Consider the following 26,568-nt stretch of genomic DNA (forward strand, 5'->3'; position numbering starts at 1 on the left):
GTCGTGTCTACAGATTTAGGGCCAGGAGGTAGCAAGACTTGAAGTCAACTACCCTGCTCCATCACCCTGTGACATGGTGCTGAGAGATACCCCATGTCTGTAGGTGTCTTAGACAGGATATCATGTTGGGGAAAGCTTTGCTGATAGGTTTGAATGAGAGGAAGAGTCGAAATCATCCTGGGAGCCAGTTGCTGTTTATGTGTGGTCCACTTCAGACTTCCAGATGTGTCTCTGGCCAGGGAAGCCTTGGTGCTCATATCTTGTGAGAAACTATCTGAGGATTTACAAGTTTCAGACACTGGTCCTTGCTGAACCTGGGCATACCAGTCAGGCCAATGAAGTGATGACTGCCACTATCGATATCTAAAGTGACTGAAAAGATCGCTGTAGATAAGACGTTCTGCAAGATCAGAATGTGTGTGAATTCACTTCATATTAAATTACTCGATGGATACCAAATTGGTGTTAAATTTATTGGGTGGAAGGAATCGTCTGTCCAAGCCACTTGGTCACGTGGTGAAGCTCTCTGGCCTGTGACTGAAAAACAGAATAAAGAGAGTTGAGCTGAGGTGGTCTGTGTGTGATCCTTGATTAACGCGCATCTGCCCGACTAGACCGCCCACGAGAAGGATGCGGGGGTTGTGCTGTTGATTCCCCTGCCGCCTCTGTGCCCACCACTGCCTCACACATGGTGGGTACCTGGTCTTCACCTACTGAGTTACGGGTGATCACTCCAGAGGGACACCCTGGCTAAGGTTCCTTTTTTCTGTTTTTACAGTTACGTTATCTTATCTTTTGAAAATAATGGTGACTACATGGACATGAAGCAAGCTGACACGACACAGTATGTCCCCATGCTGGAGAGAAAAGAGGTTTCTAAATACTCGGACATCCAGAGAGCGCTGTATGATCGCCCAGCCTCGTATAAGAAGAAATCCATGTTAGGTAAAGGTGTCTTTGCTTGTGCTTGGGGTGCTGAGATCTCCCAGTGGTTTAATATGATACTTGGAATACTCAAAAGGTGGTGAGCAGGCCTGGTAAGCTGGACTGTCAGGCCACATGGTCCCTAACTGCAGATCTGCACAGCTGGGTCTGTGACACGTTTTTGCGGGTCTGGCCTGTAATTTTTTTAACTAGAACTCATACTAGTTAAACTCTTTTTATTTATTTATCTGTGTTTGGCTGGGCTGGGTCTTCATTGCTGTGTGTGGGCTTTCTCTAGTTGTGGCGACCGAGGGCTGCTCTGCTGCGGTGTGCGGGTTTCTCGTTGTGGTAGCTTCTCTTGTTACGGAGTACAGTCTCTAGATGTGCAGGGTTCTGTAGTTGGGCACAGGGGCTTAGTTGCTCCGAGGCATGTGGAATTTTCCCAGACCTATGTCCTCTGCATTTGCAGGCAGATTCTTAATCGCTGTAACACCAGAGAAGTCCTGGCTTGTGAGCTGAAAAAAGGAAAAGAATAAAGACAGAACTAATATAATGAATTTTTCAGATTTTAAGTGTAATTTTATTTTATTTTATTTTGTCTGACTATATTGATATATTGAGATATGATTGACATACAGGGCTGTATACATTTAAGGTGTACAGTGTAATGATTCGACTTACAAACATTGTGAATGATTACCACGATAAATTTAGTGAACATCCATTTTCTCACATAGATACAAAATAAAACAAAAAGAAAAAATTTTTCCCTTGCAATGAGAACTTTTAGGATTTAGCCTCTTAAATTTCATATATAAAATGTAGAAGTATTAATTATATTAATAATGTTGTACATTGCATCCCTGAATTGTACATTTTAAAGTGTAATCATTTTAAAGAATTATTTATTCTGACATAATAGTATTCATTTTTTGGTTTAACATACCTTTTTTGCTTTAAATGAAGGTATGGTGGTAATTATTTTTTCTCAGTGCCCTTACTTGGTAACATTAAAATCTGGCAATCTTTTATTGATTCCTAATATTATTTTTAAAAATTCAATTATATAAATCTCTGATATCTGTGTTTAATCGCCCTAGCTGTTAGCTTTGCTAATGACCAATTTGTGATAGAAACTGAAAAGTGGACAGTTTGAGGTATTTTATCTGACAAGGGTGTTGGGTGTTTCTACTCAATGTTGTTTGAAGGAAGATCCGTTTGTTTTCAAAGCAGATGAGCATGTGGCAGGGTTGATTGATTTATAAACTCCAGGGAGCCTAGCTGATGCCCATACCAGATGGACCATCACACATCTGGTGGGGGGTGGCCCCTGCAGGGTTCTAGTCTAATCACAGGCCTGGAGCTGGGAGGAGGCTTCGGGAGAGATCTGACCATGCTTTGTCACATAATTTTGTATTCCTGGGTCTGAGACCTCCCCTAGGTCCTGCCTGAAAAGGGTTGTGCTGCCATGGAAATTGTTTTGAAAATCACTGATGTACTCTGGATGGTTTCAGGGTTCTTGAATGAAAGGTATAATCATAAAAAAAAAAAAAAAGAATGTGCTTGTTTTGCAAAGCGTAGTACATAATAATATTTTCCACTGCTGCAGCTCCAAGTTCCATTCACCTCTCAGTGCCAGCTGGGTAAACTTCCAAGCCCTTTTAAAAGGTTGGCCAACGAGACTTGTCGGAACCAACACTTCCGCTCCCCTGCTGTATTGTTAAAAATAGTTTCCATTGCTTCCCAGGCCGGACCTGGCTCCAGATGTCAGGAGAACCTGATTCATGCTCAGCCCGAGCCCGGTTGGCAGGCAGACCATTGCTTTCTGGCTGGAAAAATGTGAATGGCTGCAGCTACTCTGTACTTGCCTGAGCTTTTTCAAAAAGTGCTGAGAGCTGCTGGCCTAGATTGCCTCCTTCCTCGAAAACCCTGGGACCCTTCCAGGCAGGACCAACTGGGGAAAGTGGGCAAGTTACAGAGAAAGGAACTACATGCAAAGTCTTTGGCACTGAGCTTCAAGATTGCTACTCTAGCCTGATTGGTGGCTAATTTCATTCATAAAGTAAGCCAAGTACTATGAAGGTGGCTTTAAAAAGAAAAACAAAAGCAATTCCTAGAAGCTGCTTTTTCATAGAGGCTTCCTGTACATTCATCATAGAAGATGTGTGGGTGTCGTTGTGGGTGTGGGTGGGTGTGGATATGTGTTTTAAAGGTGGCTGAGGTGATTTGCTAAAGGAAAATTTGGGAGCCAAACAAGAACAAAAATATGTGTGAGAACCTATTAGACTAGTCATTATGGAGATATATATTTAAACCAAGTATATGTATTTATGGATATATTTCTTTTTATTTATTTTTGAAATTAAAAAAATTATTTATCTATGGCTGCACTGGCTTTCTCAACTTGCAGCGAGTGGGGCTACTCTTCTTCGTGGTGCTTGGGCTTCTCATTGCGGTAGCTTCTCTCTTGTTGTGGAGCATGGGCTGTAGAGCACATGGGCTTCACTAGCTGTGGATCTAGGGCTCTAGAGCAAGAACTCAGTAGTTGTGGCTCACGGGCTTAGTTGTTCCATGGCACGTGGAATCTTTCTGGACCAGAGATGGAACCTGTGTCTCTTGCATTGGCAGGCGGATTCTTTACCACGGAGCCACCAGGGAAGTCCGTATTTCTTTTTAAAGAGGACATTTCTGCATAGTGTATACTCATCTGTGAGGTCTAGACACTATGAGAACATGATCGTAGGTATGTTCTCTGGACAAGCCTCTGCAGCCTAATGAGTGGCCCAGCCTTGAGAGAGTGTCAAGGTGGCTGATGTTTCATGCTGTTCACTAGCGCCAACACATTTAATTTTTTTCCTGCAGACTCAGAAGTCAAAAACCTCCTTTCAGATGATAACTCAGAAGGCCTGACTTTGTTGGATTTGTTGAGCTTTACCTATCAAGTTGCCCGAGGAATGGAGTTTTTGGCTTCAAAAAATGTAAGTGTGTTCAGACAACAGAGACCTCTTTAGACCCAGGCCTTGCTCTGGGTGAGGTGAGCATGGAAGGAGAGTTGTGGAGGAGCCAGTTGCCACGTTGCTTCTTGATACCCCTTCCCGGAAGGTGAGTGGGCCCTCCGGCAGGATCAGGTGTCCACTTTTCTCCAGAGCTTTCTCCCTCTTGGGAGGCACTGGGTTGAAAGCCTGGGCGGGGTGAGCTCTGTGGGCCAGGACAGCCTTCCTGAGGTGTCCGGGCACCTCCATGTCCCTGTTAAGTGGCCAGTCTTGCAAGGGGCGTGCTATCCAGTGGCAGGTGGATTGACCCCCATCCTGTCTTCCCTTTCTGTGCAGTGTGTCCATCGGGACCTGGCGGCTCGCAACGTCCTCCTGGCGCAAGGGAAAATCGTGAAGATCTGTGACTTTGGCCTGGCCAGAGACATCATGCATGATTCGAACTACGTTTCCAAAGGCAGTGTACGTGCCCCTAGCTCATTTGGCATGCTTGCCCTCCCTTACTTGAATCTTTGAAAGCAGATGTTGCTTCTAGCCATTCACAGCCTGGACTTTTAACATGGAGTCCATGACATTCATGAATGGGGTCCAGGGGTCAGTAGGCAAACCACAAGCTCTGCAGACAGACTGCCTGGGTGTGAGCACCGGCTCGGCATCTACTAGCGTAGGGACTCGGGGCAAGTGTCTTGCTATTCTGTACCGTGGTTTCCCTAACTGTATCGGGGGAGTGTTATCAGTACCTATCTTCTGAGTTGCCGTGGAGCATTAGATCAGTGGATTTGTGTAAAATGCTGAGGACAGTGCCTGGCACTTACAAAGCAGGAAAGTGTTAGCTATTAATATGTAAATTGTGCATTCATTTCCAAGGAGCACACCTTTGGAGATTATCAAATTTTCAGATGGTGTCTGTGACCCTGAAATGTTAAAGCCATTTGAGTTAATACATCTTAGAGGCACAATTTCCTTAAAGATAGTCATTCTGTTCTACATTTGAACCTTCTTCCCATTGTTTCTTTCTTTTTTTTTTTTTCAATGCTATTCTCCCAAATCTCCCCACCCTCTCCCTCTCCCACAGAGTCCATAAGACTGATCTATACATCGGTGTCTCTTTTGCAGTCTCGTACACAGGGTTATTGTTACCATCTTTCTAACATCTTCCCATTGTTTCTTACAGTTCAAAAATGTAATTGGCTCTCAGTTCACTGGGTCTGTTCTTAATTTTGTTCCTACGAACACCTGAAAATAGGGGACAGGTCCACTTAAGGCTCATACCTTTGGGATAAAAATTCAGGATTAAATATCTTTGGATGTTACTCCTTGGAAGGGCATAAGAGACAAGAGTGAGCACCCATCATTCATAAGATATGTATATAGAGCACCTAGTGCTCTAGAAGGTGCCAGGCACTCTTCTAGTCCTGGGAGTACAGATGCTCATGCAGAGTGAAGTTCCTGGCGCAAGTTGTTATTAGCTCCAAGAGAAGCCCTTCCTATTTTTGCTGCTGTAGATTATTGTTGCACATGCTGGGTTTAATGTCCTTCCCCTTCCCTGCAGACCTTTCTCCCCGTGAAGTGGATGGCTCCTGAGAGCATCTTTGACAACCTGTACACCACGCTGAGTGACGTCTGGTCCTATGGCATCCTGCTCTGGGAGATCTTTTCCCTTGGTATGAGCCTAATAGCTCCGCTTGTTTGGGTTGTTCTGGACAACACTGGAAGGAAGACGCTGTGTTTTTCAAGCTTTGGGATGTACATAATGTTAAAATACCTGGTGTTAGTCAAGTGAATGTAGCTGATTAACATGTTGTGCACTTAACGATGGCTAGTGTGTGTCCAAGCGGTCTGAGAAGGGGTCTTGGGGGGCTGAGCCCTTGCTCCTGGCTTTTGCCTCCCTCTTTCCTTTGGGTTACATCAGAGGAACTTTCTCCTACTGGAGATGCACCTGATGACACCCACTCACCAGTCGCTTCTTCACCTTGGACTTTGGGTTAAGTGGGTTCACCAGGAGAGAGTCCCCCTCCCTGACTCCCATCACTCATGGTGATGGATATGCAGAAAAGTAGTGCAGTGAGGGAAAGGGGATGGGGACTCCCTTCCTGGTCGTCAGTCTGGAGGGGAGAAACTTTCCAGTCAGTCAGGCACCAGGTACTGAACAACACAGCTGTCCCGTGCTACCAGTTAAGGGCCTTATAAGGGGATGACTGATGACCCTGACCTTGGACAGTTCAGCTGGGGAGATAAAACTTACACATTTAGTGATAATCTATGTGGTCCTGATTTTAAGTTGAAATAGAAGCCCAGGGAAAAGAGAAAGGAGTCCTGGAGTAGTTTTAGAAGGAGATTAAACTTGACCTGGTCTTGGCCGGTAAAGTGTGAAATGTTTCATGAACCCACTATTGTCCTGATGTGATAGTAAAGGACTTTTCCTGCTTGTTGCCTTTTTCTATTTTGGTTCATCCCTCCATGGATGTCACTGTGGTTCATCCCAGTGTGTGGCTTAACTGAGAGTCTCATATTCTGTTAAAAGCAGAGAATTAGCTAGACATCCCAAGACTTCTGCCTTAATTATTTGGACATTTCTGATGAAAATGACTTTTTTGGCCTCAGTGATTCAGAATTTCTCTGGATTTCTATTTTGCTTTGTATTCATAGACCCAGTACTCAGAAACGTTGAAGAACACTTCTGTGCTTTTTCTAGATGTGTAGAATTTTTGCTAGGGTTCTAGACTTGATCAACCTAGAAGTCTCGGTTAAATTTTTTTTTAATGATTTATAGGTTACATTTACTTTAGAAATAGGGTTATAAATGAAATACATACGCAATAACTTAAAGAGTTGTTAAATGAATCCATGAATACATGAATGCTTGTCTCTAATCACAGCAAAGTTGAAAGTAGGCATTCTCTTTCAGTTCCTGCTAACTTTTAAAAACATTTTGCATAGAATTCCTTTGAGTAATAGCGGTTCATTTTGGCTTCCCTAGATAGACCTGAATTGCTTACAACATTTCCTTAAAGTAGCTCAGCCTTGTGGTTTGTTTGGGAGGGTGGACTATTAAGTGGTGTGATGCAAGCAAGGCTTTGGTGTGTCCCTCTATGTCTGTTTGGACTTTCCCTTTTGGTTAAATTTAAGATTTGGGCAGGGCTGTGAAATCAAGCAGATGGTAACACTTGATTTCCTTGAAAGAACCGATACTTCAAAGTGGGGATCCCCAAACGTTTTCTAGAGGTGCTGTATCGCCCCAGGTGTTTCAACAGTGTACCACATACTTGTCAACCCTGGTTGTCTTCTTCCTGGCCTCTCAGGTGGCACACCCTACCCTGGCATGATGGTGGACTCTACATTCTACAATAAGATCAAGAGTGGATACCGGATGGCCAAGCCTGACCATGCCACCAGTGAAGTGTGAGCCTCTCCCCATCCTGTGGGCCTGTGTTCATGCCTGATGGGTCTGTGGGGGTGCGGGTGCCCTGATCATCCTCTCCGTGCCCACTCTGAGTCCTGTGCTTCTCCAGCTACGAGATCATGGTGAAGTGCTGGAACAGTGAGCCGGAGAAGAGACCCTCCTTTTACCACCTGAGTGAAATTGTGGAGAATCTGCTGCCTGGACAATATAAAAAGGTTTGTGTGGGCCTCTTAAGATGGGTGGGTGGCAAGGGATGGACAAGGGGAGGAGACAACAGCTGGTTATGTGAGCGAGCAGTATTGTTTTAATGGAACACTTTCAATGGAGGAAAAAGATTGTGTGATCCAGTGGCTGCGGCTTCATGCAGTGCTCCCCAGGCCCTTGGTAGCAGTGATGAATGAAAACCCTCCCCTTCCTGCACGGCTCCCATTCATCCTAAGTGTGCAACACCTGTAAGCACTTTATTCTCCAGATGTTTTAGTATCTGAAGCTACTGTGCAGTTAGAAGTCTCAGGGCATCCACAGCCATTAAATCGCTAATTTGAATGCACTTAAATCCATGCAAAATTGGCTTTTGCCAGCTGACTGGAAGGAACAACCTCAGCTGTTATCTGTGGTTCCAGCTGGTTTTTTGTGGAATAGGAAGCATTGTTCAAAGGAACAAATGTAATTTCATGGAACCAAGCAGGATATGATAATAAATGAAGCAACTTTCTGCTGAGATGCTGAGAAGGAAACCCAGGCACAATTTCTTAGATTCAGATTAGTTGCCATGTAGACTTTCCATACTTACTGCTTCTCTTCCTTCTTCTCAAGGAAGAGCCGTGTGAGCTGAACTGGAAGTTAAATACTTTTGTTTATTGATTATCTCACTGCCCATTACAATTGCCTTAAGTGAGGCAGCAGGAACGCAGAAGGAAGGAAGGAGATTAACCATAGGAAAGTCAAAGACACTCTGGTTGGTGAAGATGCATTGATGGGAACAGACTGGAGCGCTTGTTTATGGAACCTTTTTAGATCAATGGTCCCTAACTTTTTAATTAGATTTCTTCAGTGTATAGGGATCAAGAAAGTTTCAGGTATGTTGCTCCCAGGGGAAGCCCTAGTCAACTCTTATGGGAACCCATCAAAGCCCAAGAGAGACTATCTGATGGGGACCAGAAGGCTCGATGCTAACTCCAGAGAAGGGAATGTGTATGGGGACACAGTAGTAGCTCCAGACTTGCAGAATGGGTTCCTGGTATCTCAAGACCTACCAGCAGGAGATCTCTGGCAATGGTGGCCCTTTCTTCATGTTCCATATCTCTGGGGACAGTTGACATCTGATTCTCCTTCAGTGGTCCAAACCCCACATCTGTGAGGTTGTTTGAAAGCACAGTTAAACAATAGTAAGTTCTGAGTGGCTGTATTAATTTGCAGTTCTGTCAGTAACCCTTGAGTAACTGTGAAATCAATGTTTGCAGAGTTATGAAAAGATCCACCTGGACTTTCTGAAGAGTGACCATCCCGCTGTGGCACGCATGCGCGTGGACTCCGACAACGCCTACATTGGCGTCACCTACAAAAATGAGGAAGACAAGCTGAAGGACTGGGAGGGTGGCCTTGACGAGCAGAGGCTGAGTGCAGATAGCGGCTACATCATCCCTCTGCCCGACATCGACCCTGTTCCTGAGGAGGAAGACCTGGGCAAGAGGAACAGACACAGGTAGGAGCTCCCAATGCCAACTTCCGCCGACACCCGAAGGGAAGGAGCCATTGCCCCCAGGAAGCCCTCCCAGTGGTCTGGTCAGTCTGTTTTGGGGGAGCCAGTGGCAGAACCCCAAGGGGTCTGTGAGTTTTGAAAATGTTTCCCAGATGATTCTTGAAAAATGTTTTGTTCTTTTAAATTTACTCAAGTGTAGTTGACTTACAGTATTTATTAGTGTCAGGGTACAACATAGTGATTCAATATTTTTATAGATTACATGCTATATGAAGTTAGTATAAATATTGACTGTATTCCCTGTGCTGTCCATTGTATCCCTGTGACTTATGTATTTTATAACTGGGAGTTGGTACCTCCTAATCCTATTCACCTCCTTTGCCCCTCCCCCCACCCCTCTCCCCTCTGGTAGCCGCCAGTTTGTTCTCTGTATCAGTGAGTCTATTTCTGTTTCATTTGTTCTGTTTTTTAGATTGTGTATACAAGTGAAAATATATGGTGTTTGTCTCTGTCTAATTTATTTCACTGAGCAAAATACCTTCCAGGTCTATTTGTTTTGCTGCATATGGCAAGATTTCACTCTTATGGCTGAGTCATGTTTCATTGTGTGTATTTATATTACTGTATCTTCTTTATCCATTCATCTGTTGATGGGCATTTAGCTTACTTTCATATCATGACTATCATAAATAATGCTCTTGTGAACATTGAGGTGCATGTCTTTTTGAATGAGTGTTTTCATTTTCTTTGGATAAATACCCAGAAGTGGAATTTCTGGACTATATGGTAGTTTTGGGGGGCTTCCTTGGTGGCGCTAGTGGTAAAGAATCCACCTGCCAGTGCAGGAGACATAAGAGACATGAGTTCGATCCCTGGGTCAGGAAGGTCCCCTAAAGGAGGGCATGGCAACCCACCCTAGTATTGTTGCCTGGAGAATCCCATGGACAGAGGAGTCTGGTGGGCTACAGTCCATAGGGTTGTAGAGTCAGACATAACTGGAGTGACTTAGCACACACCTAAGAGTTCTATTTTTAATTTTTTGAGGAACCTCCATAATGTTTTCCATAGTGGCTGTATTAATTTACATTCCCACCAACAGTGTACTGCTAGGGTTCTCTTTTTCCCATATCCTTGCCAGGCTTATTCTTTTTTGTCTTTTTAATGATAGCCATTCTGACAGGCATGAGGCGAGAGCTCATGGTTTTGATGTGCATTCCTCTGATTAGTGATGTGGACCATCTTTTCATGTGCTTGTTGGCCATCTGTATGCCTTTGAAAAGATCCCTATTCAGGTTCTGGGTCTATTTTTTAATTGTACTGTGTTTTTGATGTTGAGTTGTATGAGTTCTTTATTTATTTTGGTTATTAATCCCTTATCAGACATATTTTTTGCAAATATCTTCTTTCATTCAGTAGGTTGCCTTTTTATTTTATTGATGGTTTCCTTTGCTATGCAAAAGGTTTTCAGTTTGATCAAGTCCCGTTTTTTAATTTTGTTTTTGTTGCTTTTGGCTGAGGAGACAGATCCAAAAAAATATTGTTAAGACCAATGTCGGCCTATATTTGCCCCCTTGAGCTGGTGGAGGTATAGGACAGGGAGGAACGTGCTTCCCTGATGGAGAACCTTTGACCTAAATCCTCAGGTAATTTGATCAAACTGACACAGCAGTTGTGATTATTGAAGTAATATAAGCCTCTCTTGCTGGTTTCTTTATTAGTCACTGGAACTGAGGAACAAGTGGAGAGACTGGTTGTTCTGGGCTATCTGATGCTGTGTCAGTGGTTCTTAATCCTAGTTGCACACTGGGACCACCTGGGGAGATTTGAAAACTGCTGCTATACAAGCCTCGCCTGGACCAACATATTGTAATCTCAGTGAGGCCCAAGTACTCTCTGGCTGATTTGTGTTTTTTTTCCTGTCTAACTTTGTATTATGGAAAATTTCTAACATGCATGATTCAAGTAAAGTCGGGAACTGTGAGCTGCCCATCATTCAACTTCAACATTTTTGAACTCATGACCAGTCTGCTTGTATAACTTCCATAGCCGTACCTACTCCATCACTTTAAAGCAGATCCTAGACATCATATCATTCCATCTGTAATATTTCAGCATATATCTAAAAAAAAATGAGGGCTCTGTTTTTTAAAATAACTATAGTTATTAGAGACAGCTCCAGTACCATCATATCACCCCTCCAAATTGACAGTAAATAGTGAAGAGCATCAGATATTCAGTCTGTGTTCAAATTCCCTTGATTCTCACAAATATTGTTTTACATTTGGTTTGTCCTATTCAAGACCCAAATAAGAGTCACACAACACATTGCCATTGGTTGATAGAGCTATATACATTCGTCCTGCCTCTTTTTGCCCCCTTGAATATTATTTGTGTAAAAACCGGAGCATTTGCCTGAAGAATTCCCACTCCCACATTCAGAATTTTTCTGCTTGCTTTACTGTGTGTGTTTTATCATATGCTTCTGTCTCCTATATTTGTTGTAATTTGGTAGTAGTCTAGAGGCTTGATCTGACTCAGTAGATTTTTGCCAAGTGTCCTGCAAAGGTGGTGCTGTGTACAGGAGGTACATACTGTATGGCTGTCTCTCTTTTTGGGACAATAGCAGCCATTGGTGATTGTACCTAGACCTATTCATTCATTACCAAAGTGATACTAATGCACAGCCATGACCAGAACCATTGGTTCACATGGTCCAGATGGAGGGGCCATGCTCTAATTCCTTTCTCTCTTTCCATAACCCTTGGACAGAGGCAGGAGAAGGTGGTGATATTGGCCCTTGGATCAAGGTCCAAGTTGCTTATGAGTTTCTCTCTTTCTCTCTATTCCCTTCTTCATTCAGGATATTTCTGTCTCTTCCACATTCAGTTGACTACATAAAAATATTTAAGCAGAAGCACATAGCATCGGAGAAGGCAATGGCATCCTACTCCAGTACTCTTGCTTGGAAAATCCCATGGATGGAGGAGCCTGGAAGGCTGCAGTCCATGGGGTTGCTAAGAGTCAGACACGACTGAGCGACTTCACTTTCACCTTTCACTTTCATGCATTGGAGAAGGAAATGGCAACCCACTCCGGTGTTCTTGCCTGGAGAATCCCATGGATGGCGGAGCCTGGCGGGCTGCCGTCTGTGGGGTCGCACAGAGTCGGACACGAATGAAGCGACTTAGCAGCAGCACATAGCATTATTATTTTGGAAGCTTACAATTGTGAGTTCTTAACCAATTTAGATGTAAGATATAGACAACCTTGTTTATTTGTATGCACCAGGTAATTTTAAAAGTCTAAAATTATTTTTGTTTTTGACACATGAGATTTGGAGATGGGGGGAAAGTGGCCTATCAGACTTACCTTTCTGTTTATCCTCTGCTTAGAACAATTTTTAAATGTGTTTGTATTCCTTTAGCAAGCAGTGCTTCTCCAAATTTTGGGTAGCTTTTGTTGAATTTCATGGGGATAGAAAGGAGGGTCTTGGAGCACTTTACCCCAGATCTGTCATCTATTTGGTTACACTGAGTTTGAGGGATCTGAATAGTTCAACTATAAAAAAGGGTTCTGCTTCTAAACAAAGTTAGAAACTTGCATTGGGATAAATAACATTAGAAAGATGCCAGGAACTGTCCTGGGGCGGGGGCGGGGCGGGGGGGTGTACACAAAGCTGGACTTAAGAATTTAGCACCTATTCCTATTGGTCTTCTTTGAATCACACAAAGTATGTCCCAAATGACTGCACCAGGCCAGTGAGACCAGTCCTGACAGGTGGGCTGAGATGGTGAATATCTTAGTTTGGGCTGCCATAACACAGTACCACAGACGAAGGGGCTTGAACAACAGGAATTTATTTCTCCCGCTCTTGGAGGCTAGAATTTCAAAATCAAGGTGTTTGCAGGTTTGGTTTTTCCTGAAGCCTCTCTCCTCGGCTTGCACATGGCCACCTTATCACTGTCTTCACAAGGGCTTTTCCTGTGTGTGCATCTCTGGTGTCTCTTCCTCTTTTTAAGACACCAATCCTACCGGGCTAGAGTCCCATCCTTATGACTTCATTTAGCTTTAAGTATCTCCATAAAGGCTTTGTCTCCACATATGGTCACATTTGAGGGTTGGGACTTCAACATAGGAATTTGGCAGGATACAATTCAACCTGTAAAAGCTGGGATGCTCTCTGTGTAGGCTGGCAGGAGTGAGCATGGTGGTCTTGTGGAAGTCCTTCCCCAGGCACAGGAGGCTTGGCCTTGGTTGGTGAGTGAGCCTGAGGAAGACAGGGCCTTGCTTCAAAGGACTTGGGGGTGCTAGGTCAGAGCCTATCAGGAGCCAGGCCCTACAAGGTGGATATTGTGACTCAGGAATCAGAAATAAATGCAGTCATCAGCATCAGGACCACCCTGAAGCCCAGTGAGCAGCAAGGATGATGTGGTGCTCAGTCTCAGTAGAAGAATGTGCCCGCACTCCAGCCACTGGCTGAGGTCCCAGGAACTGGGTCTGGTTTCCTGGGGGGAGAGGCTGCCAGGACTGGATAGTTATTAAGACCAGCCAAGGGGACTGGGGTTCACAGTGAGGTTCTAGAACCAAGGTGGGAGTGGGGGTGGGGAGGATGAAGTACAGACTGGGAACTGAGCTAAAGCTCAGTCTTGAGGAAGGGCCCGTGTTGGGGTTTGTGAAGGGGAACCTCAGTCCAGTAGCGCCGTCGGTTCTAAGAACTCTCTGGGCCACAGGGGCCCGGGGGTAGAGGGCAGCAGGCCGTTTCCTGTGGGCTTCTATTGGCCAGTCTTAGTTCTCTGCTTGGAAACTGATATGAAAAGGAGGGGAGAGAGAATGAGGGTCCAGCCTGGCCTGTCAGGCAGGAAACAGTGGAAAGGGTCGAGAGCCCCGGTTTGGTGTGCGTATGGGGGACTCCATCCTGTGGTGTGGCTGCCCAGCCAGTGGTAGGGCTTTTGTAACGTGTGGAGTGCGGTGCTATATAGCCCCACCATGAGGAGGGGAAGCCACAGTCCTGCCTGTCAGCAGACGAAAATCTGCTAGAGCTAAGTGAACGTGTCAGTTGCTCAGTTGTGTCCGACTCTTTGTGGCCCCATGGACTGTGGCCCGCCAGGTTCCTCTGTTCATGGGATTTTCCAGGCAAGAATACTGGAGTGAGTTGCCATTCCCTTCTCTAGGGTATCTTCCTGACCCAGGGATTGAACCCAGGTCTCCTGAATTGCAGGCAGATTCTTTACCTCCTGAGCCACCAGGAAAGCCCACTTGAAGCTAAAAGAGATACATAAAAATTTAGCAATACAAGGCAGGATACCGATAAGATAGTAAGAGTTCAGAGAAGGCAAGGCGCCAGGTGACAGTGACAGTCTGGAGGCCCTAAAGAATATTTTCTAAAAGTTTTGTGAAAAATTTTAAATATCCATAAAAATTGAAAGATTATTTCTACCACTTAGATTTAGCTGTTGTTAACATTTTATCACATTTGCTTTACATATATATGATATGTATACATACATGTGGGCTTCCTCAATGGCTCAGTGGTAAAGTGCAGTGCAGGAGACACAAGAAATGTGGGTTCAATTTTTTTTAAAATATTTATTTATTTATTTACGGCTGTGCTGAGTCTTCACTGCTACGTGCAGGCTTTCTCCAGTTTCAGGGAGCGGGGGGCACTCTGTAGTTGAGGAGCATAGGCTTCTCACTGCAGTGGCCTCTCCTTGTGGCGGAGAACAGGCTCTAGGGTGCTCGGGCTTTGGTAGGTGAGGCACACGGGCTCAGCTGCCCCACAGCATATGGGATCCTCCTGGACCAGGGATCGAACCAGTATCTCCTGCCTTGCAAGGCAAGCTCTCAACCACTGGACCACCAGGGAAGCCCCCAGGTTCAGTTCTTGAGTTGGAAAGATCTCCTGGAGAAAGAAATGGCAATCTGCTGCAGTGTTCTTGGCTGGGGTATCCCATAGACAGAGGAGCCTGGTGGGCTGCAGTCCATGCGGTTGCATATGTGTGTGTGTGTGCATTCAGTCACTGAGTCGTGTCCGACTCATGCTTTCTGACTCTAAAACTCCCCTCTCAGATGCTCCTCTAGTAAGTAAAGAGCCTTCACCTGGACTCAAGGGGGTTGGATGTATGAGGAGGACATTCCTGGGTCATGGGCTGAGATCCTGAGATCACAGTTTGGACATTCAGGAGGCTGCAGGGCTAGTAAGTGACTAACTCAGCTGAACTTTGCCCCTGATTTCATCCCTCTGCTTTTTCTTCCCCAGGCCTTTTGCTCAGGCAGTGCTTGTTTTCTCTTCCACTGGAGTTGAGTAGGGAGAGTAGAAACGGTCACAGCTTGTTAGCAACTCGGAAGATTTGGCAGAAGAGAAGGGAAGTTGAAATGACCATGTAGCCCACTGCAGTGGTGGGGGCTGCTTCTGGCTTGGTGGAAGAATCATGCCTGGCTGAGCAGCCTGGATCTGAAAGCCAAAGGATGTCACAGGAAGAGCTCCTTTGCCTTTGGGAGGCCACCTTGGAACCACCACTGTATTCTAGTTGGTCTGATCATGATTTTTCCTATTCTTTTCCTCTTCCAGCTCACAGACCTCTGAAGAGAGTGCCATTGAGACAGGTTCCAGCAGTTCTACGTTCATCAAGAGAGAGGATGAGACCATCGAGGACATCGACATGATGGACGACATTGGCATAGACTCCTCGGATCTGGTGGAGGACAGCTTCCTGTAACTGGCAGATTCGGGGAGGGGGCGGGACTTCCACTCCTGGACCTACCTTGGATCCTTTTAAGAAAACCACTTTATTGCAATGCAAAGTTTGAGAGGAGGACTTGGATGGTGTGTAAAGAGAAGTTCCCAGCCAATGGCCTCTGGGAGCCTTCTAAAGATGAATGATTGGGATATTTTGAAATGAACTTTTTTGGCGTTGCCTCTGGCAGTGTTTCAGTAGCATCTCATTGGTGTGTGAAGTTTGGAGGTAGATGGACAAGGAAATCATGGGCCATGGAAGATGGACTTTGTGTTTCAAGGGCATTGGTGAGATTCCAACGGACACAACTTTTACTGCAACAAAACTCCAGCATTGTAATTATGTAAATAACTCTAACCAAGGATGTGTTTTGATTTGTATTAACTTCTCTGGACTTCTGGAGAGACCACTCAGTCCATCCATGTACTTCCTGCTTGAAACCTGGTATCAGCTGCTGTTGAACTTTCTTGTGAAGTACATGCAAAACCACTTTTGAACCTTAAAAGGTACTGGTACTATAGCATTTTGCTTTTTTTTTTTTTTTTTTTAGTGTTGAGGAGATAAAGAATAATTAACCAACTTTGTTTATTAGATTTGGGTCATTTATAAGCCCAACAACTCATATTGTAATCTACGTTTATAATAATACTACTGTTATCAGTAATTCTAAATGTGTAATATGTAACATGTTTTCCCTACAGAAAAAGCACAATTTAAAAAAAATCCTTACTAAATAGGTGACAAGTCTGACAGTTTTTGACATTCTATTAAATAACATGTTTCTCTATAAAATATGGTTATAGCTTTAGTGGAGGAAATTTAGTTGAACAAAATAAAAGTAGTGTCTTCTGAAGTCAGAGTTTTTAATTGTACTGAGTAGGTTCCCTAATCCATTGTACTAAAAACAATTAACTGCCCTTTAAAGTAATGAGATTTGAAATAAATAAATAAAACCCCTAGATCCTAAGGTCCTCAATATTAAGGCAGGAGTCTGTGCCTAACATGACTTCTCATGTTATTGTCCAGTGGAAAAGGTATTTATCAGCAAAAAGACTGGATTTGCAGAGGTTTGTTCATGCCTTGTGATAATTCTGGTGCATCTCAACACATGTATATATTTTTCATTTTGTGAATTTTTCAGGAAAAATTCAGAAGGATGCCCTGAACTGGAGCTCCCTTCCTTTGTCTCTTACCCTCAGGAGAAACAGTTTGAAAGTCTGAGACAGTAAAGGCATTGTTCAGTGAAGGTGCTGTGTGCCTTAGCCCGGACCCTTGGTCACCATTTGTAACTGGCAACCAGAATTACCAGATTCTACATCCCCATCCCAGAGATTCTGAATTGTCAGTTCTAGGGGAGCAGAGACCTGTGTTTTTATAAACATCCTGGCTGTTCTGCTCAGCCAGATCTGGGGAACACCGGCATAGATGGCAGGAAGTTGCCATGGGAAGAAATAATTTGAAATTAGGAACTGGGCTAGAGATCAAACATGTAAGAAGCCTACTATTTAAATCTTTGCCTTTGGGTCAGTGACATTTAATGCCACATATCTAGTAATTGCTACCCTTAATTTTACTTTCCAGTCCTTGCTGAGACTCAGCAAGCCAAATCTTGGTTTGGCAGATCTTCTCCCTGCTTAGGGGGAACTGAACTCTCTTCCCACCAACTTCCCCTCAAAAGGCATGTACAAAAATGATGCAATTCAGTGTACCAAGTCTCTGTATGATCAAGTCAATATTTTGGTGAAATTTTTTTTTAAGTGTTACTGATATTTCGGGGTTAGATGGGAGGACAAATCGTCACATCCATCCAAACTGTCAAACTGGTCATCATGGGTTCATCAGCATTTTTTGCGATACCACTTAATTGCTGACACCCTATGAATGAAACATGGACTGTGATTACCGCAATCACTGTGTGCGCTCCTGGCAGGTGATGCTTTGGGAGATGTAGAAGCAATAACAAGGTACTTGACTACCTACTGGTGTAATCTCAATGCAAGCCCCACCTTTTTCACGGTAAGCGTGAAGACTGAGCCAGATGGGCCGATTAAAAAACAAAACCTGATGAGGTTCTGTAGAGCCACTTAGACTTGAAATACATTTGTGTTTCTAGAATCACAGCTCAAGCACTCCGCTGATCACTCCCTTTCCTCTTCCTCAAACAGCCTCCTTTTATTGGTGCTTTGCATTTTGATGTCCTCTGAATCTTGCATGATATCATGGGGCTGGATGAAAATTCTCAGACCAGCAGGTTCTAGTCCTAATGAATGCTCTCACCTTAGTTTTTATATGGCAGCATTTTTTTTTCTTAAGTAATGTTTTCAGTGTATCACAGATTTGTTTCCTTTTTGGCCTCCTGCAAAGACCCCAGATGAAAATTTGTCAATCCTTCCTGCTCTCTATTTTTATGAAGACAATCAAAGTTGGCCTGAGAAACACAATTTGTGATTTTTAAAAAAAATGATTGATGATGTCCTTAAAATGTGGTCTGCCAATCTGTACAAAATGGTCCTATTTTTGTGAAGAGGGACGTGAGATAAAGTGATGTTATACATCAATATGTATATATGTATTTCTATATAGACTTGGAGAATACTGCCAAAACATTTATGACAAGCTGTATCACTGCCTTTGTTTATATTTTTTTAACTGTGATATTCCCCACAGGCACATTAACTGTTGCACTTTTGAATGTCCAAAATTTATATTTTAGAAATAATAAAGAGAAAAATACCTAAACGTTCCCAAAACAGTGGTGTGGTGAATGTTCAAGAACTAACTCGGTAGGAAGGGTCTACCAATACAATTGTATTACAAATGCCCCTGTTCATTGTTTTTGTTTTAAAACATGTAAATGAAGATCTTTATATTTCAATAAATGAGATATATATAATTTAAAGTTATGCTAAGGTTTTAGCATTTTTGTCTTTAGTTTAACAGTATAAATGAAAGCAATCCTGTTTAATTTACTTTCTCAGTGACATCGCAATAGGACTCTGTATTATGGTTTTAGTGAAATTAGTAGAAAAGTGTAAACATTATTTGAGTTAGCTCTCAGACCCAGCGTTTAACCTAAAGTTGACTGGCCCTTGGCTCATCTTTGACCTTGTCTTGTGTTTGTTATAGAAGCATTGTAGCATTTTGTGCATTTTTGCCTGTACATGGGATACGGGACTGCATTGACTCTGGACACCATTCAAACACTGTAGATGTGCATAAAATAAAAGATTAAAGTCTTTTTTGACCATATCTACTTCCCTGTCCCTTCCCCATTTCTCAGAGGCAGAATTGTAGTTTTGTGTGTCTTCTTTTATCCTTTCAGTTCCCTTTTTGTGTATCTGCTTATATACATACACATGTACCCATCTGCTTTATATTTTACCTAAATGGGATTGTACTTTACATAATGCTTTGTAATGTGTTTTATTCTTTTTCCTTCTTTTTTTTTAAATACCTTTCATTTTTTAAAACAGCATTTTAAAATTCATAGCAAAATTGAGCAGGAGTACAGATTTCCTTCATACTCCCTCCCTCAACACATGCTTGACTTAGCTTCCCCTAGCTTCCCCCACCGCTATCCTCCCCCACAGAGTGGCACATTTGTTACAATTGATGAACCTACACTGACACATCTTTATCAGAGTCCATGGTGTGTTTTTATTTTTTTAATATTTATTTATTTTGGCTACACTGGATCTTAGCTGTGGCATGTGAACTTCTTAGTTGCAAGTATGGGATCAAGTTCCCTGACTAGGGATCAAACCCGGAGCCCCCTACATTGGGAGCTCAGAGTCTTACCCACTGGACCACCAGGGAAGTCCCAGTGTTTTTTCTCTAAGTGCCATCTTTTAGAGAGCTCTGTCAGAAGTATATATAGATAGGCCTCCCTCATTCTTTATCAACTGCATAGTATCCCATGGTGTACATGTACCATAATTTATGCAATCATTTTCTGTAGATAGATTTATAGTTTCTAATCCTTTGCTATTTAAATGACTTCACAGACATCCTTGCACATACATCCTTGTGGACATATAGTAGTGTTTTGTAGATGAGATTCCTGAAAACAAATGGCTATGCTAAAGAGTGCAGGAGTTTGAGGTTGAGCCCAAGCCTTCATATGATTGTCACAGTAAATGCTTGAACGTCTGCATGTGAATCACCTGCTTTACTGATTACCTGCAGTTTGCTCGGGTTTCCTCTGCCTCACATGGCTCGCTGTGATGTGATACGTGTGGGAAGATGTGGGTTTTGTATTGTGAAGCACATGGAAACAAAAGACTTTAGGGATTAAAAAAAGGTGCAACTCACTGTATTTTCAACTCATGGATACTGGAAATTGATTATGTTGTTAATAATTGGAATATACTTGTTATGCCAACATAAATCCTTATTGCCTGCATTCAGGTAGCCTGCAGACTAAAGCCCACCTCCTTGGAGTTAAAGCTGAAAGGAGCTTGGCTGCAGGTTAGGTGTTGGCTCCGCCTCTGGTTTCAGCCCCAGGAGGGAAACAGAGCTTCAAGAACAATAATTCCGCTGATTAAACAATAGCTGGCTAATCTAGCATCAAATCAGTGCTCCAAGCCTGCCCAGAGATCTTTTTGTTCTCCTTCTCAGTGTATAATTCTATCTCTTAATTTAATGCAGGCAATTCTGTCTACTTGATACAGTCATGATAATAAAAGTGACTTTTACTGTCGGAAGGTTTTAAAACTTTTCAGAGATCCTTGTCACCTTTACTTATGCTGAATCTTACAGTAGTGCTTTGAAGCAGGAAAGGCTTATAGCTGAGGAAACCACGTGATTTCTAAAAATCATACAGCTCAGTAATAAGAACACTGGGATTAGGAATTCCAAATATACCAATTCCAGTGTTGTTTGCAATGAACCGTGGAAAAGAAACAGTTACCGAGAAATGTCTGTATTCAGAAGTAGGTTGCTTTGCTTCTTGAAATGTTTCAAAGGACAAGTGAACTAAGCTGGCCTATAGAACTCTTCAGCGCATTTATATAAAAGTTTCTTTCAGGCTGTACTACAGTTCTGATAATGGACATTATGATTTTAATAGCTATGTGCTTCATAAAATACAGCTCAGGAAAATGGCTTAGACTATCCAAAGCCATCATAAACTAGGCAATTTCCCTGGGATAACAAGGCGATAGAAATGCTTCATTATCTCTGACTCCAAATACACATAAGGATTAAGTCCAACCACGGTTACAGCAAAATTAATATACTGTGTTTATAACAATTTTTTGCCCTCATCATTAAAATATATGTGAAAATATGTATGTGGCTTTAATTAGCAGATTACAACATTCTGTTCCACCCAGTTACATAAATAGCATCCGTGCCCTAAAGAATAATGCACATATACTTCAAAAAGTATTCATATATGGATAATGTTTCCATCACTCACATTCTTGTCTACATATAAAGCGATGGAGACGTCAAGGACACATGATCTCACATGGCCAGGGGAGCATATTTGTACCCTGTTTCTGGTTTATAGGCTAATTGGAATTTTAAAAAGATTTGCTACATTATCCTGGCAGATGGTATTTTGCTTTATCATTATTCATGGGTATTAATGACTTCCCTCTGGAGCATGTGTATCCTGTCTATTTTGAATTTCATTACATTTCATGCTGACTGCTCCAAACAGAATCAGATCCAGTATTTTCTGTGCGGTGCTTAAGCTGCCAATTGTTCGGATGGTCAAAGTTTTAGACTTGATTAGGAATTAAGTAACTCTTTGAAATGAAGCAAAAGCTTTTCCGTCTCTGTCCTGAATGTTGCATCACATTTCTTATTTTGTTGAGCTTGCTCTCCTACTGGATGGTGTGTGATATCTGGTGTATATGAAGACAGTGCCAGAGTGGATGCATCTTTCATTAGCCTGAGATGATTAGACATCCTTTCTTTGCAGAAAGGTTGGGGTTTGGTTTCCTAGTTGGAGAAAATACATGAGACCATGATGCAAATGATCCGTTTCCAGAAAGTCACTTTTTGATTAATTCCTTCAACAAATATATATTAGAGGACAGCCTTTTCTGTGTTTTGTTGATCTCTAGAATCAGTTCAGTTCAGATTATTTCATTCACTCAGTTGTGTCTGACTGTTTGTGACCCCATGGAGTATAGCACACCAGGCTTCCCTGTGCATCACCAACTCCCAGAGCTTGCTCAAACTCATGTCCATCGAGTTGGTAATGCCATCCAACCATCTCATCCTCTGTTGTCCCGTTCTCCTCCTGCCTTCAATCTTTCCCAGCATGAGGGTCTTTTCCAATGAATCAGTTCTTCACATCAGGTGGCCAAAGTATTGAAGCTTCAGCTTCAGCATCAATCCTTCCAATGAATATTCAGGACTAATCTCCTTTAGGATTGACTGGTTTGATCTTCTTGCTGTCCAAGAGATCTCTAGAATGCTTACACCTAAATGAGGCAGCTGGCAGACTTGATTCCAACCAGCTAATTTACTCAAGGGGGATGTTGTGTGATGGTAGAGCAGCTCAGAGCAGAAAACTGGTAGGTGGAGGCCACAGTCCTTACCTGGGAGTAACAAAAGCCAGAGGAGTAGGATATAGATGGAGCCGTCTGACAGAACAAAAGCTTTTCTGCAACCAGAGGACACAGGTGTTTTTGGAACATTTAAAAATGGGAGCTGGGGCAGGGTTAGCCAGACCTGGGGGCCTTGCTTCCTGCAATTCTTGTCTTTGCCTGATTCCAGACACCATGGCCACCTTCGCACCCATCCTTCCAAACTCCATCCTTCTATTCTTTGATGCTGTTGAGCTAGACTCTGTTTTAAGCCCTGAAATTCAAAAACTGATACAAGTGATGAGATCTCTGTATCATGGAAGACAGAGTATAGCTGATTTACAATGTTGTGTTAGTAAAAATACAATCATTCTTACTAGGAGTAGGAAATTGCCATTATTTTCTTACTGTTTTCTATACAGTTAAGGTGCAATGGTTGGGTTGAACATGTATAAGAATAGAGAATAATCCTAATTTATTAATATCCCATAACTCCACTAGAGAAGAGGGCAGATTTTTGGATGGCCAGTACTCTGTCTCTTTCTGGGACAAAGGTTGGTCAGATTTGCTTGCAGTCCATTATAAGAGACTGGTATTACCTAAACTTAGGTTTCTTCAGCTGTGACACAAACCTGTTGCCCATGTGCCACCCATCCAGGCCACTTTGCATTGCCCCTGTAGGGCTTGGGGGACAGGGAGAGCTGACATAAATGCAAGGTTCACGCTATTTACTGTATTATGACTAGGAAAGCTTTTTTTTTTTTTTTGGCTGCACCATGAAGCTTGCAGGATCTCAGTTCCCTGTCTAGGGATTAAACTCAGGCCATGGCAATAAAAGCCCAGAATCCTAACCACTGGGCCACCAGGAAACTCCCACAAAGTCCTTTGTTTCTGACACAAGAGTCTTGTGTCTTCGGCAGCATCCATGAAACTGTGGGGGGCTAACTTGTTAGCTTGCAAATAGGATAAACTGTCAGACACTTCATAGTCTTGACACTAACTCAGCATAGTACCAGTCATGTTAAGATCTCTCTCATCTTCTTTATTTCTTCCCCAGATGATACCCTTCATCCAAACCTGGAGAGTCCAGAGGCAAGTGAGTAGAGGAGGAATAAAAAAGCTCTAGCTGAGGAAAATAGAGAAGACATTGATCATACTCATCTCTTTACTACTACAGCCTTTACTTCTTCAGGAGGTTGAAGGTGGAGAAGTAGAAATTAAAGCTGCATATGAAGTTCAGAGTTTATGGTTACTGTACTGGTGGAAGTAGAGAATATTTTATTATCTAAACATGACAAGGAGTATCAATGAGTTGACTAAATCTAAAGGGACAGAAAGAAGGAACTCTACAGAATAGGTATTTAGGGGGAGTTATGGGACATTAATAAATTAAGGTTATTTTCTGTTCTTATACATATTCAACCCAACCATCATACCTCAACTCTATAGAAAACAAAGAAACTAATGACAATTTCCCACTCCTAGCAAGAACAATTGTATTCTAGTGCCGGCGAAGGCAATGGCACCCCACTCCAGTACTCTTGCCTGGAAAATCCCATGGACGGAGGAGCCTGGTAGGCTGTAGTCCATGGGGTCGCTGAGTCGGGCACGACTGAGCGACTTCACTTTCACTTTTCACTTTCATGAATTGGAGAAGGAAATGGCAACCCACTCCAGTGTTCTTGCCTGGAGAATCCCAGCGACGGGGAGCCTGGTGGGCTGCCGTCTCTGGGGTCGCACAGAGTCGGACACGACTGAAGTGACTTAGCAGCAGCAGCAGCTGTCATTCAGCTGCTACTGTAACTCCTTTTGCAACCAGAGTGAGACTATAGCGATGGTAGAGTTTAAGAGATGTGGATGAAGTAGTGTCATCCCTGTCTGGTGAGGCTATGACTCTAGTTACGATTCTGGAAAAGCAGAGCCTTTCAAGCTGAAACATAAAGCATAAAAGGACATTATTTAGTGATCATTCAAAAGCCATTTTCCATGTATTATATTAAGTCCTAAGGATACTAATACCACTAATGTTCAGTGAACACTGTGGTAAATCAAATTATACTTTGGAACTATATTCCTCCCCGCCATCCTCATAGGAGTAGATATTCTCACTTCATTGATGTTGGCCTTGAGACCACCTTAGACTAACAGGATGTTAACAGACATCATACAGTAGATACCTGAAGTCTGCTTGTGTCGAGGAACTTTGCTCTTGATATCTCAACGCTTTTAGTCTTCCAATCTGTTATCATGCTCTCTCTCTGCATTTACTTAGGCTTTCTTTATTTTATCTCAGTTATATTTTGTAGTTTCTATGTACTTATATATATTTTATTGTTATTTCTAAATATTTCATTTTTGATGCTATTATAAATGGCAGTTTTTCTATTGCTATCTATAGCTATTTTGTAGAAATGTAATTGACTTCATATTATGCAATGTTATCTGTAAGTAAAGATGATTTTACCTCTTACTTTCTGGTTTGGATAACTAATAACTATTCATAATTAAGAGACTTAGTACAAAGTTGAATGCAAATGGCTAGAGCTGATCATTTTTCTGCATTTGTTGATCATATTTTTATTATCATTCTTTTTACATTTGTTGATATCAAATTGACTGATTACCAAAAGCCCAACAACGTTGCATCTCTGGGTTAAAAGTATCCGAATTTGTTCATGATAATGATGATCTGTGTGTTCTCTTTTTATTGATGATGTTGACTAGAAGTCTATCAATTTTAGTGATAGTTTCAAAGCTTCCCTGGTGGCTCAGATTGCAAAGACTCTGCCTACAATGCAGGAGACATGGGTTTAATCTCTGGGTCAGAAAGGTTCCCTGAAGAAGGGAATGGCTACCCACTCCAGTACTCTTGCCTGGAAAATTCCAAGGACAGAGGAGCCTGGCGGGCTACAGTCCAGGGGGTCACAAGAGTCGGACATGACTGAGTGAGTAACACACTTTTTCAAAGAGTTCGCTTTTGTTTTCATTGTTTGTCTCTTCTCTACTGTTTGTCGTATTTCTACATTTCTGTTCCGTTGATTTTATTTTCACTCATCTTTATTGCTTTTTCCTTCTGCTTACTTTAGGTTTAATTTGTTCTTTTCTCATTTCTTAAGGTAGAAGCATATATAATTTATTTGAGATCTTAATATTTACTAATGTAAAAAATTTAATGCTATAGCATTATTTTAGATGCATTCTGCAAATTTTGATAAAATGCAGTATGATATATAATTCAAAGTATTATCAGAGTACAGAGAAAAGAGCCTTTAATCAAACTAGGGAATGCTGCAGAGAAAGAAGCATTTGAGTTAGATTTTTTTTTTCCCCACCAGACAGAGAAGGTAGGAGCATTCAAGCCAAAATAACAGTCCACCAGGATTCATGAATTGGTCTTTCCTTTTTTTGTTTTTTTTTGGCCTCACTGGCATGAAGGATCTTAGTTCCCTGATCAGGGGTCAAGCCTGTGCCCCCTACATTGGAAGCATGGAGTCTTAACCACTGGACTGCCAGGGAAGTCCTGACCTTTCCTTTATAAAGTGTGCTCATGAATATTTAATAACTGTAGTCTACAGATAGAACATGTCTTTGAGGGAGGGACAGATCCTGGCATTTCCATAAACTAAAAGTGATTAAGGGACTGAATGTTTGGCTCTTGAAGTCATCTTAGTTGATACCAGTTTAAATGAGAATGGTATTGGTCCAATACAAGGTCAAGCAAAGGGCTGTCATGTGTGAAATTCTTTGGCAGTGCTGAGAATAAAGGTAAAAAGAGATACAAATGGAAGCAATAGAGCAGTCTGTTTGCAACACTTTAGATATGAATACAGAGTCATTAAGATGCATTTATTTATCAGAGAGACATTATTTTGGAAGCTCCAACTTCTACAGCTATGAGATCTTTATCTCTATACAATTTCTTACCCTGTGCAGCCGGTACAAACTGGTTCACTCAATCTTTTTTTCTATACAGTGTTTTTATTGCTTTTTTCTAATACAAAATTGGAAAGCAAAAATACTCAAATTCTTTTTGCAGCTAGGATTTGGCCATGTGACATGATTCTGGTCCATAAGATGTAGGTGTCATTTCTGAGGAGGTCTTCCATATTGCATTAAAAAAGGAAAGACTTAAGAAAAAAAACTTTTCATCTTTCTCACTTAGTCCTTCCCATATCTTCCTGCTTGGAACTTGAGGACACTGACTGGAGTTGCAGCAGCCATTTTTTGGACCATGAAATTAAAAGTCACACAGTAAAACAGGGCAGTCCACGAG

General features: G+C 42.4%; 1 protein-coding gene across 6 annotated transcripts in view; it reads left to right on the forward strand.

The window, feature by feature from the left end:
• Positions 1–19,002, forward strand: part of PDGFRA (platelet derived growth factor receptor alpha) — a 48,019-nt gene extending 29,017 nt beyond the window's left edge. For 3 of the 6 annotated variants that reach the window (XM_061420159.1, XM_061420160.1, XM_061420161.1), the window contains exons 16-23: positions 779–945; positions 3,787–3,902; positions 4,254–4,376; positions 5,467–5,578; positions 7,217–7,316; positions 7,427–7,532; positions 8,781–9,022; positions 15,588–19,002. In XM_061420159.1, the coding sequence (XP_061276143.1) occupies positions 779–945; positions 3,787–3,902; positions 4,254–4,376; positions 5,467–5,578; positions 7,217–7,316; positions 7,427–7,532; positions 8,781–9,022; positions 15,588–15,735 (1,114 nt within the window). In that variant the 3' untranslated portion in view covers positions 15,736–19,002. Of the gene's footprint in view, positions 1–778; positions 946–3,786; positions 3,903–4,253; positions 4,377–5,466; positions 5,579–7,216; positions 7,317–7,426; positions 7,533–8,780; positions 9,023–11,879; positions 12,648–15,587 lie in introns of those variants that run through there. The other 3 variants (XM_061420156.1, XM_061420158.1, XM_061420155.1) reach the window with 2 other exon arrangements.
• Positions 19,003–26,568: the final 7,566 nt, after the last annotated feature.

The sequence above is a fragment of the Bos javanicus genome, chromosome 6 (genome assembly GCF_032452875.1).
Source record: "Bos javanicus breed banteng chromosome 6, ARS-OSU_banteng_1.0, whole genome shotgun sequence".
In the NCBI taxonomy this organism is placed as follows: Eukaryota; Metazoa; Chordata; class Mammalia; order Artiodactyla; family Bovidae; genus Bos; species Bos javanicus.